The sequence below is a fragment of the Chiloscyllium plagiosum genome, unplaced genomic scaffold (genome assembly GCF_037043375.1).
Source record: "Chiloscyllium plagiosum isolate Xiang-an unplaced genomic scaffold, Cpla_swu_hap1 HiC_scaffold_7, whole genome shotgun sequence".
In the NCBI taxonomy this organism is placed as follows: domain Eukaryota; kingdom Metazoa; phylum Chordata; class Chondrichthyes; order Orectolobiformes; family Hemiscylliidae; genus Chiloscyllium; species Chiloscyllium plagiosum.
In genome coordinates, this window is record NW_028270145.1 from 47590237 (window position 1) to 47607922 (window position 17686).

Sequence of the window (17686 nt, forward strand, 5' to 3'; positions counted from 1 at the left end):
TTACTTATGATAACATTTTCTGATTCAGGTATACGGATGCACCTACTTGAGAAGCTGTAAAACTTGACCTAACCTTGGGAATAAGGCAGGGCAGGTGACTGAGGTATCAGTGGGGAGCACTTTGCAGCCAACGACCATAATTCTATTAGTTTTAAAATAGTGATGGATGTCTTGGAAGCACATAAAAGTGGATAAATCCCCAGGACCTGGTCAGGTGTACCCTAGAACTCTGTGGGAAGGTAGGGAAGGGATTGCTGAGATATTTGTATCATTGATAGTCACAAATGAGGTGGTGGAAGACTGGAGGTTGGCTAATGTGGTACCACTATTTAAGAAAGGTGGTAAGGACAAACCAAGGAATTACAGATCGGTGAGCCTGACATCAGTGGTGGGCAAGTTGTTGGAGGGAATTCTGAGGGACAGGATTTACGTACATTTGAAAAGGTGTGGACTGATTAGGGATAGTCAACATGGCCTTGTGTGTGGGAAATCATGTCTCAAGAACTTGATTGAATTTTTTGAAGAAGTTGCGAAGAGATTGATGAGGGCAATGTGGTGGACATGATTTATATGAACTTCAGTAAGATGTTTGACAAGGTTCCTCGTGGAAGAGTGGTTAGCAAAGTTGGATCTCATGGAATACAGGAGAAGTAGCCATTCGGATACAGAACTGACTTGATGGTAGAAGACAAAGGGTAGTGGTAGAAGGTTGCTTTTCAGACAGAAGGCCTGTGACCAGTGGTGTGCTACAAGGATCAGCACTGGGTCCACTGCTTTTTGTCATTTATATAAATTATTGGATGTGGACATCGGAAGTATAGTTAGTAAGTTTGCAGATAACACCAAAATTGGAGTTGTAGTGCTCAGCGAAGAAGGTTACCTCTGAGCCCAATGGGATTTTGATTAGATGGGCAAATGAGCTGAGGAGTGGCAGATAAAGTTTAATTTAAATAAATGTGAGGTGCTGCATTTTGGAAGAACAAATCAGAGCAGGTCCCAGGGAGTGTTGCAGAACAAAGAGACCTTGGAGTTCAGGTTCATTGTTCCTTGAAAGTAGAGTGGCAAGTAGATAGGATAGTGAAGAAGGTGTTTGGTATGCTTTCCTTTGTTGGTCAGAGCATTGGGTATAGGAGTTGGAAGGTCATGTTGCGGCTGTACAGGACATTGGTTAGGCCACTACGAGGATATTGTGTGCAATTCTGGTCTCCCCCCTATTTGAAGGATGTTGTAAAACCTGAAAGGGGTCAGAAAAAATTTACAAGGATGTTGCCAGGGTTGCAGGATTTGAGCTATAGGGAGAGGCTTTCAGAGGCTAAGGGGTGACTTTGCAGAGGTTTGTAAGATCATGAGGGGCATGGATAGGGTAAATAGACAAGGTCTTTTCATTGAGTTGGGGAAACTCCAGAACTCAAGGGCATAGGTTTAAGATGAGAGAAGAAAAATTCCAAAGGGTCCTAAGAGGCAATGTTTTTATGCCGAGGCTGGTGCGTGTATGGAATGAGATGCCAGAGGAAGTGGTGGAAGCTGGTACAATTACAACATTTGAAAGGCATCTGGATGGGTGTATGAATAGGAAGGGTTTAGAGGGATATGAGCCACATGGTGGTAAATGAGACTAGATTATGTTAGGATATCGGGTTGGCATGGACAAGTTGGACCGAGGAGTCTGTTCTGTGCATCTCTATGACTCTGACTGTAATTGGCTTGGGACAGTTAATTATATAATAAACTATTGGACCTAAGAAATTATGCAATATCTGTTAGTGCCACCAGATGGGGTTGTATAGTGCTTATCAAAGGGCAAGGCAACCTATTTTGTTGTTCCATATCAACTCTTTTAAAACATTTAGCAATTCAGTAACTTTATTTTCTGGGATTGCTTATTTGCGATTTTTATTTTACACCTTGTTTGGCATCTAGAAAGTTTAACACTTTGTTTACATTGGTAGGCCTGTGGAATACAATTTTCTTCCTTCCGTGGATCCAGAAACAGTTTTACAAACAGGTACCTTTTCTTAATAAATGTTAAGTGTTTAAAACATGTTAATTGCCACAGAAATTCCGAAATTTTGCAATGCACATTTTAGATCAGCTCTGTAGAAATCTAATCCAATTTGTATTTCTGCATCTGTTTCGTGTTGTTTACACATTGGGTAGCAACTTAAGTATCAACGCCACTTTTAAAAAAAATAATTTCACTTACTGGATTTTGCTTACTTCTGCTCATCGATGTGTTTTCTATGTATGTTGTCATTCGGATAATGTTGGACATTGAACTTTCCCAATGTTTTAACAAAAGATTTTATTCATGTACAAGCATCAGTGAACATAACTATCAATTCAATTATGGTGTTCATATTTTAGGACATGCCCATTTTCATGGCAAATAAACAGTTTTTTAGGAGTTTAGCTTCTGAATAGGTGAAAATTGGACAAAATGGGCGTATTAGTGCACCTGTTCTAATGGTGTAGCAATGTTAGTTCCCATTCTCCCATTTTTGGTTCTGACCAGCAGTCATATTTTGTAGCTGTCATCAATAGAAAATAAATACTTTCATTATAGTTTATTAAGGATTCAACTTGTGATGTCTTATTGGATTGTTTTGTCCCATAGCTGCTGCCTGGCTTGCTGGGTTATTTCAGTATTATTGTTCTTCTCTCAGCTTTCCAGAATCCACAGTATTTTGCTTTTGAGTTTTTGTTTTTGTTGCACCTTGTATGTCATTAAATGTCTGTATTTGGAAGGTGCTGTTGACGAAGCCTCAATGAGTTGCTGCAGTGTATCTTTTGGCAGATATGGCTGCCACCACGTGAGGGTGTAAATGTTTCAAGGTGGGGATGGGTTGCTGATGAAGCAGGCTGCTTTGTCCTGAATGGTGTTGATTTCCTTAAGCTTTGCTGGAGTGGCACTCATCCTGAATTGTTTTGTAGATGATGGACAGGCTTTTGGGGAGTCATGTGGTAAATTATTTGCTGCAGAATTACCAGCGTCTGCCCCAGTTTTTGTCGTTCTAATACTTACATTTCTGGTCCATTTACATTTCTGATCAATAGTAATCCCCAGGATATTGATCATGAGGGATTCAACCATGGTAGCTCTCAAATTTTTGTGTTAGATTTTATATGAGGCTCATTTATATGTGCTTCTTTGTTTTGTGATTCAGACAGGCATTATCACTTTTCTTTGCACTCTAATTTGTCAAATCTGGTTAAGTGTTGGGAGGGTGGACTGACTTCTTGATTGACACCTGTAAATTTCTGATTTATTTAACGGCATTTTTGTGGTGCAATATACACATTAAATTCAAATGATACCTAATTGGTGGTGTTAATTAATATGCTGTGCAAATTGTGAGAATGCTGAAAGGCAAAAAAAGTGCTCTTTATGTTGGTCATAACTTCTGTTAGCTTTCTTAGGTCAGTCTCTGTTATCTTACTAATAAGAAGTTACACAATATCAAGACTTCTTCACTAAGGGATTTGTTGTAGTGTCTGAGTTATGCACAGGAAACAATAGTTAATGTACTTAGAGTATTAGAGATGTACAGCATGGAAACAGACCCTTTGGTCCAACCTGTCCATGCCGAACAGATATCCCAACCCAATCTAGTTCCACCTGCCAGCACCCGGCCCATATCGCTCCAAACCCTTCCTATTCATATTCCCATCCAAATGCTTCTTAAATGTTGCAATTGTACCAGCCTCCACCACATCCTCTGGCAGCTCATTCCATATACGTACCACCCTCTGCGTGAAAACGTTGCCCCTTCTTTTATATCTTTCCCCTCTCACCGTAAACCCATGCCTTCTTTTCTGGACTCCCCGGCCCCAGGGAAATGACTTTGCCTATTTATCCTATCCATGCCCCTCATAATTTTGTAAACCTCTATAAGGTCACCCCTCAGCCTCCGATGCTCCAGGGAAAACAGCCCCACCCTGTTCAGCCTCTCCGTGTAGCTCAGATCCTCCAACCCTGGCAACATCCTTGTAAATCTTTTCTGAACCCTTTCAAGTTTCACAACATCTTTCCGATAGGAAGGAGACCAGAATTGCACACAATATTCCAACAGTGACCTAACCAATGTCCTGTACAGCCGCAACATGACCTCCCGACTCCTGTACTCAATACTCTGACCAATAATGGAAAGCATACCAAACGCCGCCTTCACTATCCTATCTACCTGCGACTCCACTTTCAAGGAGCTATGAAGCTGCACTCCAAGGTCTCTGTTCAGCAACACTCCCTAGGACCTTCCCATTAAGTGTACAAGTCATGCTAAGATTTGCTTTCCCAAAATGCAGCACCTCGCATTTATCTGAATTAAACTCCATCTGCCACTTCTCAGCCCATTGGCCTATCTGGTCCAGATCCTGTGGTAATCTGAGGTAACCCTCTTCGCTGTCCACTACACCTCCAATTTTGGTGTCATCTGCAAACTTACTAACTGTACCTCTTCTGCTCGCATCCAAATCATTTATGTAAATGACAAAAAGTGGAGGGCCCAGCACCGATCCTTGTGGCACTCCACTGGTCACAGGCCTCCAGTCTGAAAAACAACCCACCACCACCATCCTCTGTCTTCTACCTTTGAGCCAGTTCTGTATCCAAATGACTAGTTCTCCCTGTATTCCATGAGATCTAACCTTGCTAATCAGTCTCCCAATGGGAACCTTGTCGAACGCCTAACTGAAGTCCATATAGATCTGTTCTGCCCTCAACAATCTTCTTTGTTACCTCTTCAAAAAACTCAATCAAGTTTGTGAGGCATGATTTCCCACGTACAAAGCCATGTTGACTATCCCGAATCAATCCTTGCCTTTCCAAATACATGTACCTCACCTGTGACTATCGATGATACAAATATCTCAGCAAGAGGCTCAGCAATCACTTCTCTAGCTTCCCACAGAGTTCTCGGGTCCACCTGATCAGGTCCTTGGGATTTATCCACTTTTAACTGTTTCAAGACATCTAGCACTTCCTCCTCTGTAATCTGGACATTTTGCAAGATGTCACCATCTATTTCCCTACAGTCTATATCTTCCATATCCTTTTCCACAGTAAATACTGATGCAAAATATTCATTTAGTATTTCCCTCATTTTCTGCGGCTCCACACAAAGGCTGCCTTGCTGATCTTTGAGGGGCCCTGTTCTCTCCCTAATTACCCTTTTGTTCTTAATATATTGGTAAAAACCCTTTGGATTCTCCTTAATTCTATTTGCCAAAGCTATCTCATGTCCCTGTTTTGCCCTCCTGATTTCCCTTTTAAGTATACTCCTACCTTCTTACAAGAGAAAATCCCAGAGAAAATACTTTTTAAATTTTTGTTTTGTGGAACATGGGCATCACTGACAGGCCAGCATTTATTGTCCATCCCTAATTACCTTTAACATGGCATTGGTGAACCGCTGTTTTGAACTCGTGCAATCCATGTGGAGAGGTAAACGCAGCATGCTGTTATGAAGAATGTATCAGGATTTTGAAGCAGTGACAGCAAAGGAGTGATGACACAGTTCCAAGTCAGAATGGTGTGCAGCTCAGAGGTAACTTACAGGTGGTGGTGTTCCCATGCATCTGCTGCCCTTTATTACAAGTTTGAAATATACTGTCAAAGGAAACTTGATGTTTCCCACGGTGTCTTGGAGATGGTGCCTATTGCTGCCACATGTTGAAGGTGGTGGATAGTGTTGCTTGTCAAACAAGCTGTTTTGTCCTGGATGACATAGAGCTTCATGAGTGTTTTTGGAACTGTGCCCATACAAGCAAGTGGAGGGCATTCCATTATGTGCTTGATTTGTCCCTTGGAGATTATGGAGAGGCTTTTAGGAAGCAGGAGCCTGCTAGTTACTTCCTGCAGAATTCCTAACCTCCCATCTGCTGTAGTAGCTGGCCCAACTTCTCCGTTTGAGCAAATAAATGCCTTTTAACATTGATGTGTTTCAAAAATTGCATCTTTTGGTTTTGAAGTAAGAGATACATACACTAGTAGCATGTATTTTAAATATTGAATTGAGAATCTGTATTTAAATGTTTTCTGGTATTACTCTCAAGGTCATGAACTCCTATCAGAATTGCAACAGCGCCGCTTTAATGGATTAGAAGGAGGTATGTCATGGTCCCCAATGGATGACGAATTGTTAGCTCAGCCCAAAGTCGTGAAACTACTGGATTCTCTACGAGAGCAATATACTAGATACCAAGAAGTCTGCAGACAGCGTAGTAAACGTACGCAACTAGAGGAGATACAGCAAAAAGTTATGCAGGTGAGCAATAGTTCTAAATGTCATGACATTTCTACAAAATGCACTGGTTTAATCTTCAGACTACTCTGTTCACTGCTTGCAAAATTGAGTCCTACAGTCGAGGAGTTTGCAGACCATTTTGGCTCACCTACTATTTACCTAAGACAACAGTTAAGATTTTGAAATTGGTCTTGCGTTCCCTGAGTTACCGAAGAAAGCAATTGACAAGAGTATGTCAGTCATGCCTCTGAGTTAGAAGCGTGTCGTTTGAAACCCCAATTTAAAGACTTGGGCACATAATATGGATTGATATATTCGTAATCAGAAAGTATATTGCAGTATTGAAGATGTCATCTTTCAAAAAAGATGTCAAACCAAAGCTTTTTGGTTGTATAGAAATAAAATTCCTTGACAATGGAAGAAGAGCAGGCAAGTACTGGAAAACTTATTCTGAAGCCAATGTAGCTAAAAACTTAATTATCTACTTGTTAATCTGATTGGGAGGTATTTGTGTGATTCTCTTGTATGAGAACTCATTGCAGATTTTCATATATTACAACACCGACTTAAAAAAAATAACTTGATTGGGTCTGAAACTCTTTGGAATGACCTGAGGTTGAAAAAGACACTATACAAGTAATTATTCCTTTTATCCCATTGCTGATTGCTATGTAGTGAGCTCTGAAACAAAATTTCCATTTGTAGACTCAGGGTAAAGAGTTTGAATATGACGTTTGCGCATCGCAGAATAGTCTATAATCAATCCTTTTCCAGGCTTGTAAATAACAAAAATGTGGGTGGCCAGTGTTGACAGTGTCTAGTGATATGGAAGGCACAGTCAATGGTGGTAGTATTGTGAAGGTCCAGCCTGCATGAAAGGCCAAATTTGGAGGACAGCAGATATCATGGTGGATTGTAAGACTGGCAGTCTGGCAGAGAGGGACATTGGAAGAACTTGAATGCAAGGATGGAATTTTTGAAATCAAGACATTGCTGGATATGGAACCAATGAAGGCCAGTGAGCACAGTGTTAATGGGTGAATGGGGCTTGGTGTGCATCATAAACGTTATAGCACACAAATATTTATGGATTCTTAGAACAGCTGGTGCTGGAGCCTACCAGGGAGAAGGCAATTCTGGATTTGGTATTGTGCAACGAACCAGAATTGATCAGGGACCTCAAAGTGAAGGAGCCTTTGGGAAGTAGTGATCATAATACAGCAAGCTTCAATCTGCAATTTGAGAGGGAGAGGATACAATCGGAAGTGACAATGTTTCTGTTGAATAAAGGGAACTATGGAGCTATGAGGGAGGAGCTGGCCAAAGTTCGATGGTGCAATACCTTAGCAGGGATGACAGTGGAGGAACAATGGTGGATATTTCTGTGTATAATGCAGAAGATGCAGGATCAGTTCATTCCAAAAAGGAAGAAAGATCCTAGGAGGAGGCATGGATGGCTGTGGCTGACAAGGAATGTTAAAAAACATATAAAGTTAAAAGAGAAAAAGTATAACATAGCAAAGATGAGTGGGAAAACGGAGGACTGGGCAGTTTGTAAAGAACAACAGAGGATTACTAAGAAGGAAATACACAGAGAAGAAATGAGGTATGAAGGTAAACTGGCCAAAAATATAAAGGAGGATAGTAAAAGCTTTTGTAGGTATGTGAAAGGCAAAAAAATGGTTAAGACTAAAATTGGGCCCTTGAAGACAGAAACAGGGGAATATATTACAGGGAACAAAGAAATGGCAGAAGAATTGAATTGGTACTTCAGATCTGTGTTCACTGGGGAAGACACAAGCAATCTCCCTGAGGTAACATTGGCTGAAGGACCTGAACTTAAGGGAATTTATGATTTGCCAGGAATTGGTGTTGGAGAGACTGTTAGGTCTGAAGATTGATAAGTCCCCGGGGCCTGATGGTCTACATCCCAGGGTACTGAAGGAGGTGGCTCGAGAAATTGTGGATGCGTTGGTGATTATTTTCCAGAGTTCGATAGATTCGGGATCAGTTCCTGCGGATTGGAGGGTCGCTACTGTTGTACCGCTTTTTAAGAAAGGTGGGAGAGAGAAAGCAGGAAATTATAGACCAGTTAGTTAACCTTAGTGGTGGGAAAGATGCTGGAGTCTATCATAAAGGATGAAATTATGACACAATTGGATAGTAGTAACAGGATAGGTTAGAGTCAGCATGGATTTATGAAGTGGAAATCATGCTTGACTAATCTTCTGGAATTTTTTGAGGATGTAACTCTGAAGATGGACAAGGGAGATCCAGTAGATGTAGTGTACCTGGACTTTCAGAAAGCTTTTGATAAAGTCCCACATAGGAGGTTAGTGAGTAAAATTAGGGCGCATGGTATTGGGGGCAAAGTACTAACTTGGATTGAAAATTGGTTGGCTGATAGGAAACAAAGAGTAGTGATAAACGGCTCCATTTCGGAATGGCAGGCAGTGACCAGTGGGGTACCGCAGGGATCAGTGCTGGGACCGCAGCTTTTTATAATATATGTTAATGATATAGAAGATTGGTATTAGTAATAACATTAGCAAATTTGCTGATGATACAAAGCTGGGTGGCAGGGTGAAATGTGAGGAGGATGTTAGGAGATTACAGGATGACCTGGTCAGGTTAGGTGAGTGGTCAAATGCAGTTTAATGTGGATAAATGTGTGGTTATCCACTTTGGTGGCAAGAACAGGAAGGCAGATTACTACCTAAATGTAATCAATTTAGGTAAAGGGGCAGTACAAAGAGATCTGGGTGTTCTTGTACACTAGTCAATGAAGGCAAGCATGCAGGTACAGCAGGTAGTGAAGAAAGCTAATAGCATGCTGGCCTTCATAACAAGAGGGATTGAGTATAGAAGCAAAGAGGTCCTTCTGCAGCTGAACAGGGCCCTGGTGAGACCACACCTGGAGTACTGTGTGCAGTTCTGGTCTCCAAATTTGAGGAAAGACATTCTGGCTATTGAGGGAGTGCAGCGTAGGTTCACGAGGTCAATTCCTGGAATGGTGGGACTACCTTATACTGAAAGACTGGAGCGACTGGGCTTGTATACCCTTGAGTTTAGAAGACTGAGAGGGGATCAGATTGAGACATATAAGATTATTAAAGGATTGGACACTCTGGAGGCAGGAAACCTGTTTCCGCTGATGGGTGAGTGCCGAACCAGAGGACACAGCTTAAAAATATGGGGTAGATCATTTAGGACAGAGATGAGGAGAAACATCTCCACCCAGAGAGTGGTAGCTGTGTGGAATGCTCTGCCCCAGAGGGAAGTGGAGGCCTAGTCTCTGGATTAATTTAAGAAAGAGTTGGATAGAGCTCTCAAGGATAGTGGAATCAAGGGTTATGGAGATGAGGCAAGAACAAGATACTGATCAAGGATGATCAGCCATGATCATATTGAATGGTGGTGCAGGCTCGAAGGGCAGAATGGCCTGCTCCTGCACCTATTGTCTATTGTCATTTGGATGAATATCCCGTGAAAGAGCTATTCACTTTGTTCCAATTCCTTTCCATTTCCCATAATCTTATTAATTTTATCCATTTCTCTTTTAAAAGCTAGATTGTTTTTCCATGACAAAATCCAGTAGGGTCATCATCTGCTGTATAAAAATACTTCATAAAAAAACCGCTCGCTTTGTTCTTTCAGCGAAGATCTTGTGTTTGTGTTGTTTGATTACCTCTACTTCATATATTTGTCCAATTTTCTTTAAAAGGATTTAATGATTTTGTTCTCAAACATTTACTCAGGCTCGGTATTCCATTCTCTAATAGCACTTTTATATAAAAAGGTTTCTCTTCTGTCATCACTCTGCTGAACTGATAACTTGTTCATTAGTTGTGCATCACAATTGCTGCTGTAATATCTCCTCTCTCTTTATCGATATGGTTTCCCAACCCTTGAGGTCATGAGTAGCTCCATGCTGTACCATGTCAGTGGTTTTAATGTCCTTTCAGAAAGAAGGTGCAAACCTTACATTTGTATAGTTCTTTTCATAACCTCAGGATGTCCTAAAACACTTGCAAACTGCTTAATTGTGTCTAAGTATGGTCAATGTTATAAGAAATGTGACAGCCAATTCACACACCGCAAACTCCCACAAACAGCATTGTACTAATGACTAAATGATCTGCTCTTATGATATTGAAGAAGAGCTAAGTATTGGTTAAGCAATCAGAAATAAATTTCTTGCAGTTCAAAACAGTCTCAAGGAATCTTTAGCACCCATCTGAGAGAACATGCAGAGCCTTGATTTAATGTCTCATATGAAAAAGACAGTGCAGAACTATTTCCAATCAGTGTTTGACCGTCTACCTCAATTTTCGTGTTCAAGTCTTGAGTGAGATCTGAACCCAAAAGCTCCTGACTTTGGGTCAAGAAAGAGCACTGCCAACTGAACCACAGCTGACACAGCCATAATAAAGGCCCAAAACTGCACGTAATGCTTTAATTTGTGCAGTTAATGTTTTGTATTATTATTTCATACTTTCAAATCCAAGCTTCTACTTATAAAACTCAAAATACATTACACTTTTCATGAGTTTAATTTAAAAAGATTGACAAGATCATGCAGCTGTTCTATGATCGAATGAAAGGTCAGGTCCTTTTAAATGATGAATCATCAGCTCCCATTGAGAATGCAAACTGAGTGCAAGAAAGTTCAATTCTAGCACCTGTTCTCTTTAACTTGTTCTTCACTTGTGCCATTAGCCATATAGTCAATGATCTTAATAAGAGAATGTATCTCTGATGTCATTATGATAGTTTGTACTTGAACCTACGACATCTTATTACAAAAATTAAAACTTCTGAGAAAATCATCCAAGATCATTCCCTTTTGGCAGTTTTTAAACTGGAGTTAAGATCCACAATAAGCGATTCAGTCTTTAAGGATTGTTTGGTGTTGTTGATTAGGTGGTGAAGAAAATGAGAAACTATAGAAGTGATGAGAGAAGTCTGAAAGAGGCACCTATTCTATTAGTTGATAGTAAGAAATCTATATTTGTCTTGTTTTGGTTGTTTATCTTTTGGACAATAATACAGGTTCATATGTAGTTTAAAAAAATACAAAGAACTGAGGATGCTAGAAATCAGAAACGAAATTCGAAATTGCTGGAAAAACTCAACAGTTCTGAAGAACGGTCACTGGACCCAAAGCATTCACTTTGTTTTCTCTCTCCACAGTTGCTGCCAGACCTGCTGTGTTTTTCCAGCAATTTCTTTTAAAACATAGAACATTACAGCGCAGTACAGGCCCTCTGTCTTCTTTCAGCTAGCCAATTTCTGATCCAAACCGCTAAATCGCCCTCAACCCATGTCTTCGCATTCTGTGCAATTGCCTATTGTGGGGAACCTTATCAAACGCCTTACTGAAATCCATGTACACCACATCAACTGTTTTACTCTTATCCACCTGTTTGGTCACCTTCTTAAAGAACTCAAGGTTTGTGAGGCACAACCTACCCTTCATAAAATCATGTTGACGATCCCTAATCAACTTATTCCTTTCAAGGTGATGATAAATCCCATCTCTTTACCCACAACCGAAGTAAGGCTCACAGGCCTATCATTACCAAGATTATCTCTACTCCCCTTCTTGAAGAAGGGAACAACATTTGCTATCTTCCAGTCTTCTGGTACTATTCCTGTAGACAATGATGACATAAAGATCAAAGCCAAAGGCTCTGAAAACTCCTCCCTGGCTTCTTGGAATCCTAGGGTAATGTATGGTTTCTTATTATTGACATCCACTTCAGATTCACAGCATTTGGATCACTAGCTGAAAGTCTTTTACAAATCAAAGTTTCTCAGAATAAGTGTTGAAACAAATACCCAAGCACTAACGACCCCCCAAATGTCTACCCTATCACCAATGTAGTATAATGACTGTGGGGTGTTGGATAAACACTCAGAGGTTTTGCAATCCTACCATTGCAAAATACCTTGCTTTTTCTACTTTTAGTCTACATAATTGCCCCAACGCACTTCAGTGATATGAAAACAAAATTAGCAACTAACCCATGAAGGGGATATGAAGAGTTTAGTTCTGAAGAAGAGTCATATTGGACTTGAAACGTTAACTCTGTTTCTCTCTCCACAGATGGTTCCACCTGACAGAAATCTGTAAGAAATTCCTGCTGAGTGTGACCAGCAGTTTCTGTTTTTATTTGAGATACTGAGAGTATTATGTAGCATCTTCACCCAGCAGATCACTTAAAAGCAGTTACTTCCAGGACGAGGGAAAGACTGAGCTATTTTGGGGGTGTATTCCACATCAGTGGGTCCAGGAAATTGAAGGTGTAGCAGCTCATGGTGAGGTAAAGTCAGTGGGCGTGCACAAATCAAACAATTATAGAAGAAGCTAGAATCAGAGGGACAGATAGTTTGAGGAAGAATAGATTGTAGCACTGTATGAAGTTTCAGAAATGGAAATGGATAAACTAATTGAGAGATCTGGCACGGAGGGTGAGAATTCCAAACTGTGGCCATGTAGATTGCTGCGAGCAAGTCCTCAAGTGGGGCACGGTGCAGGCTAAAATGTGGCTGCCAGAGATTTTGAAGAAATTAATCACAGATGGTTAAGTATTGGAAAGGAAGTTGGAGAACATTGAACAATTGAATCTGGAGGTAAAATATTCATATATTTCAACACTTGGAACTGCTGTGTTGTAATTGTTTTCCTTTAACTTTATTATTGGTGACAGTTGACAACAATCCCTTAATATCGCGGGAGTTGACTTATTATTAGTTTTTACTTTGCAAGTACAAAATGACAGACTTGAAAGGGCTGAGTAGTTTGCAAACTGTCATTCCCCCAGATGAGCTGACCTGCAGGTTAATTAATGGCTCAACCTGAAAAATAATTCAGTAATTCATAATTAATAAACATTTTAGACTTGCTATTCAAGGAATGAAACATTTTATGTGTTAAATAAATCTTTCAAGAGCAAGCTTTATTTGGAAAGAATGTTCTGAACTTAGTGGTTTAGGAGATAGCGTTACTTTTGAAAGACTGTTGGTGGAACTGGAAATTGTTGATTTATTAGTGCACGTATCATTTGGTAAACAATTATTCTTGTTATTGTTTATCATTTATGATTCAAGCATCTTCCCTGAGTGACACTGTCCTTCATGTTGCACTTCAAGACAGTACACAGGAGCAAAGAATGTGGAGTGTTCATATTGTTTTGTTCATCTCTTTCTGTGTTTTCGAGAACTGTGTCGCTTACAACCAAATAGCCACCTAAATTGAACAACATTTTAAAGAATTGTGGGTTAAAGCTGGCATGCTGACTCTCCAGGACACTGTGCATTGATGTCACCAGACATTTCACTACACTTCAGTTTTTAAATGTAAATTATTTACTAATTAGCTTATGTCTAAACTGTGAAAATATATATTCCTTTTCAAGTCTCCATTCCCAATGTGGTTGAACCACAGATGGTTTTATTTGCATTGTTCTATTTCACATTTGAGTCATTTCCAGGAACAGTCTTGATGACGATTTGCCATTCAATTCAGTTACCAGATTTAATTTCTCACTTCAGGTTGTGAACTGGCTGGAAGGACCTGGGTCAGAGCAACTAAGGACTCAATGGGGAATAGGTGATTCGATTCGAGCTTCCCAAGCTTTGCAGCAAAAACATGAGGAAATCGAAAGCCAGCACAGTGTAAGTTTTTTAAAAATGGTTTATGTAGAAGCGTAACCCCGATCAGGGACAAAGACTCAGGAGGAAGTGAGGACCTCAGATGCTGGAGATCAGAGCTGAAAATGTGTTGCTGGAAAAGCGCAGCAGGTCAGGCAGCATCCAAGGAGCAGGAGAATCGACGTTTCGGGCATGAGCCCTTCTTAAGACTCTGATTCAGGCTAGGCAGACTTTTATTCAAGCAAAACCGGATAATGCATGGAGACATCCCAAGGTCGTCCCTGAATCTGACCTCAACGTGAGAACACAATTGTTCCCATAATCTACAGTTCAGATTAGAAGAGAGATCAATGATGCACTCTGGTTTTTAACATTGAAAAACAGTATTTTTATGTATTTTGGGCTAAAATGAACACGCACAATGTTGTTACTGCGCCGTCCCCTTTCTCCATACAACCAATGCTGTGAAACATCTGATCAACGATGGACACTCCAATAGATAGCCCTCGGTTCTCCTGGTTTTCATGATGTCTAACTGCCATTGTAATCTCTAGGCTGTGGGATCTTTCAATGTAATTTATTAATCTGCATTCCAAAGTTACTGGCTGTTCTTCTTTGGACATGGACCTGATTTGCTTATCTCTAAGGACTGCTCAAATTCTGTTGTTTATTGTATTCCATTTGGTTTCTTTATCAAATTATATCACTCCTCTTATTATAAAAAGTAAGTCATAATATTAATTCTGTTATAAAGTTTTATAATTACTCCCACTGTTAGCACTCTTTAGCTAATAAGACAAGGTATGCCCCTAATGTCTTCTCCTAATGCTTTTATTCTGTAATTGCTTTGAAATCTATCTCTGTGATTATTTGAAGAACCTTTAACTAGAACCTATTTCTTAATATGGGTCGTTCTATTATAACGCCCCTTTCGTTAATGTGAATTCGCTGTAACACGATCGATGAATTGGAAACGCTGTTTCTACACTGTGAATTTCTAAAATATGTGTTGGCTGTAATACGATTACAGCGCCAACACTTTATGTGCTGTTTCTACAGCTTAATTTTTCTATAAAGCAAGGTTGCACAAGAACATAACCATTGCATTATAGAACTGACTATTGTAAGTAATTTCAAAGAAACGGCTAATTACTGTGAGATAACTTTAGTTGTTGTTTTCATGGCTGCATGATACTTAACTAATGATGTTTGCCTACTGGGACAACATCCTTTCATTAATGAAACTGGAATTAATTATTTGCTGTAGTTTAATGATGATTCAAAGTTTACTTTTTACACCTCTGTGTTTGTTACAAATCTTCAAATTGTTCATCCTTGAATATTTCCTTATCAAGGCTGTCTCTGCATTCCTTGTAACTTGATGTTCAGACAATGCTCCCTTTTGCCTCGGGAAAACCCCCTTCTCAAAGGCAATATTGTTTCATTTATACGCTGAAGCAGGCTTTTTAAAATTCTGGCCATTTTGATTTCCTTAAAAATATAGGAGCAGGTCCAACAATTTATATTGAACCACATACAGGTTAGTAGGTTTAAGAATGCTAGAGAGTTCAATGAGCCAATTTATTTTATTAGGATTTATAACCATTACTTCAGTTTGCTGGCACGTGAAATATCTCTCAGAAGACAGTGAGAATTTAAAACCAAATTATATAAAATACATCATTTGGTCCTTACTGCAAAACACACCGTTTATCCACTAACTAAAGATGGATCAAGTTAAATTATGTGATTAATATACTTCTGAAAATTATAGGTTGAGAAAGTATCGAATGTTAGGTTATGCTTACTCTAGGGAATGCTTATAAGTCTTGAGCATTGGTGGCAAGACCAACAATTTGTTGTTCATCCCTAATCTGAGAAGGTAGTAGTGACCCAGAACCTTAAAGTTTAGATTATGTGGTTACACCTGTGAAGCTGTTTGGGAAAGTTCCAGGGTTTTGATCACTAATAGTGGAGGAATGGCAATATAGTTTCAAATCAGCATGGTCTGTGCTTTGGAGGGGAATTTTGTAAGTGATAGTGTATTTATGTTCCTGTTGTTCAAGTCCATCTAGGTGATAGAGACTATAAATTTTGAATATACTACAAGAGTGACTGCACTGCAACATCTAGATGTTACATATCAAGCAGGCTGCTTTGTCCTGGATGGTACCAAGTATTGATGGAGCTGCACACATCCAAGCAAGTGAGAAGTATTCTATCGCACTCCTGACTTGTGCCGTGTAGGTGACAGATAGATTTAGATTACTTATTTACAGTGTGGAAACAGGCCCTTCAGCTGAACAAGTCCACACCGACTCTTCGAAGAGCAACCCACCCAGACCCATTCCCCTACATTTACCCCTTCACCTAACACTACGGACAATTTAGCATGGCCAATTCACCTAACCTGCACATTTTTGGACTGTGGGAGGAAACCGGAGCACCCGGAGGAAACCCACGCAGACACGGGGAGAATGTGCAAACTCCACACAGACAGTTGCCTGAGTTGGGAATTGAACCCGGGTCTCTGGCACTGTGAGGTAGCAGTGCTAACCACTGTGCCACCGTGGCTTTGGACAAATTAGTGTTGAGTCACTCACTGTTGAATTCCTAATCTCTTTATACAATGTAGATGAGAAAATGGGTTATGAATAGTAAGTTTGTGGATGCACAAAGATTGGCCAGATGGTTGACAGTGAGGAAGAAGATCTTGGGTTAAAGGAGAATTTGCATGGATCGGTCAGATGGGCAAATCAGTACCAGATGAAAGTTAACACTGGTAGATGTGAGGTAATGCACTTGGAAGAAGTAACAAGACAAGAGAATACTCATTGAATGGCAGGACATTCAGAAGCTCAGAGTTTCACCCAGATTGCTTCATTTTTAGGTATTCCTGGTGCTGCTCCTGACATATCCAGCAGTACTCTTCATTGAAACAATTTTGATTTATTAAGCCCGCTGGCTTTTTTTTTTGGAGGAAGGTATTTGATGGAATATACCAGACCATAGGCTTAGAGTTTGTAGTTGAATACAATTCTGCTGCTGCTGATGATGACAGCACCTCATGGTTGCCTAGTTTTGAGTTGCTAGATCTGTTTGAAAGCTACCCCATTTAGCCCAATGATTGTGCCACATAACATGATGGAGTATATCCTCAATGTGAAGACAGAGTACACTCAGTGTTTCCTCTAACTGCTATTTAACATGGAGTGGTACTGATTCATAAACAGAGGTGAGTAGCTAATTGCAGGAGGTTTCCTTATCTATGTCAGTAGAAAACTCATATCTGTCCCAAAATGGCAACCTCTAATTTTAAACTTTGCCCCCTAGTTCTGGGCTTACTTTCCATATCCACCTTATCAAGGCAGTTCAGGATCTTGTAACCTTCAATCAAATCACCTAACTCTGCATTCCAATTGAAGCATGTAGAGTCTTATCTTAACTCCTCATAAGACAACTTGCTCATTCCAGTCAATACGCCTCCTCTGAACCACCTCCCAATGTCTTTCCTTTAATAATGAGACTAAAACTGTACATAGCTCGCAAGATGCCATGTCACTCTTGCCCTATATAACTAAAACGTAACAACCATATTTTAATATTTGTTTAGTTTCTCTTGAAGTAAAGGATATCATTAGCCACATTAGTTACTTTCTGTACATGCATACTAACATTGAGACTCATACACCAGGGCTACTAATTCCCTTTGTACCACAGAATTCAGCAGTTTTTCAACATTTAAGTAATACTCTGCTTTTTATTCTTCCTGCCAAAGTGAACAAGTT

The 17686-nt window shown here is 40.0% G+C and overlaps 1 protein-coding gene across 3 annotated transcripts in view; it reads left to right on the forward strand.

Annotated features, from left to right (window-relative positions):
* Positions 1 to 17686, forward strand: part of sestd1 (SEC14 and spectrin domains 1) — a 130971-nt gene that overhangs the window by 79373 nt on the left and 33912 nt on the right. For all 3 annotated transcript variants that reach the window (XM_043693502.2, XM_043693496.2, XM_043693500.2), the window contains 3 exons: positions 1950 to 2005; positions 6052 to 6263; positions 13800 to 13922. In XM_043693502.2, coding sequence (XP_043549437.1) covers positions 1950 to 2005; positions 6052 to 6263; positions 13800 to 13922 — 391 coding nt within the window. The remainder of the gene's footprint in view (positions 1 to 1949; positions 2006 to 6051; positions 6264 to 13799; positions 13923 to 17686) is intronic.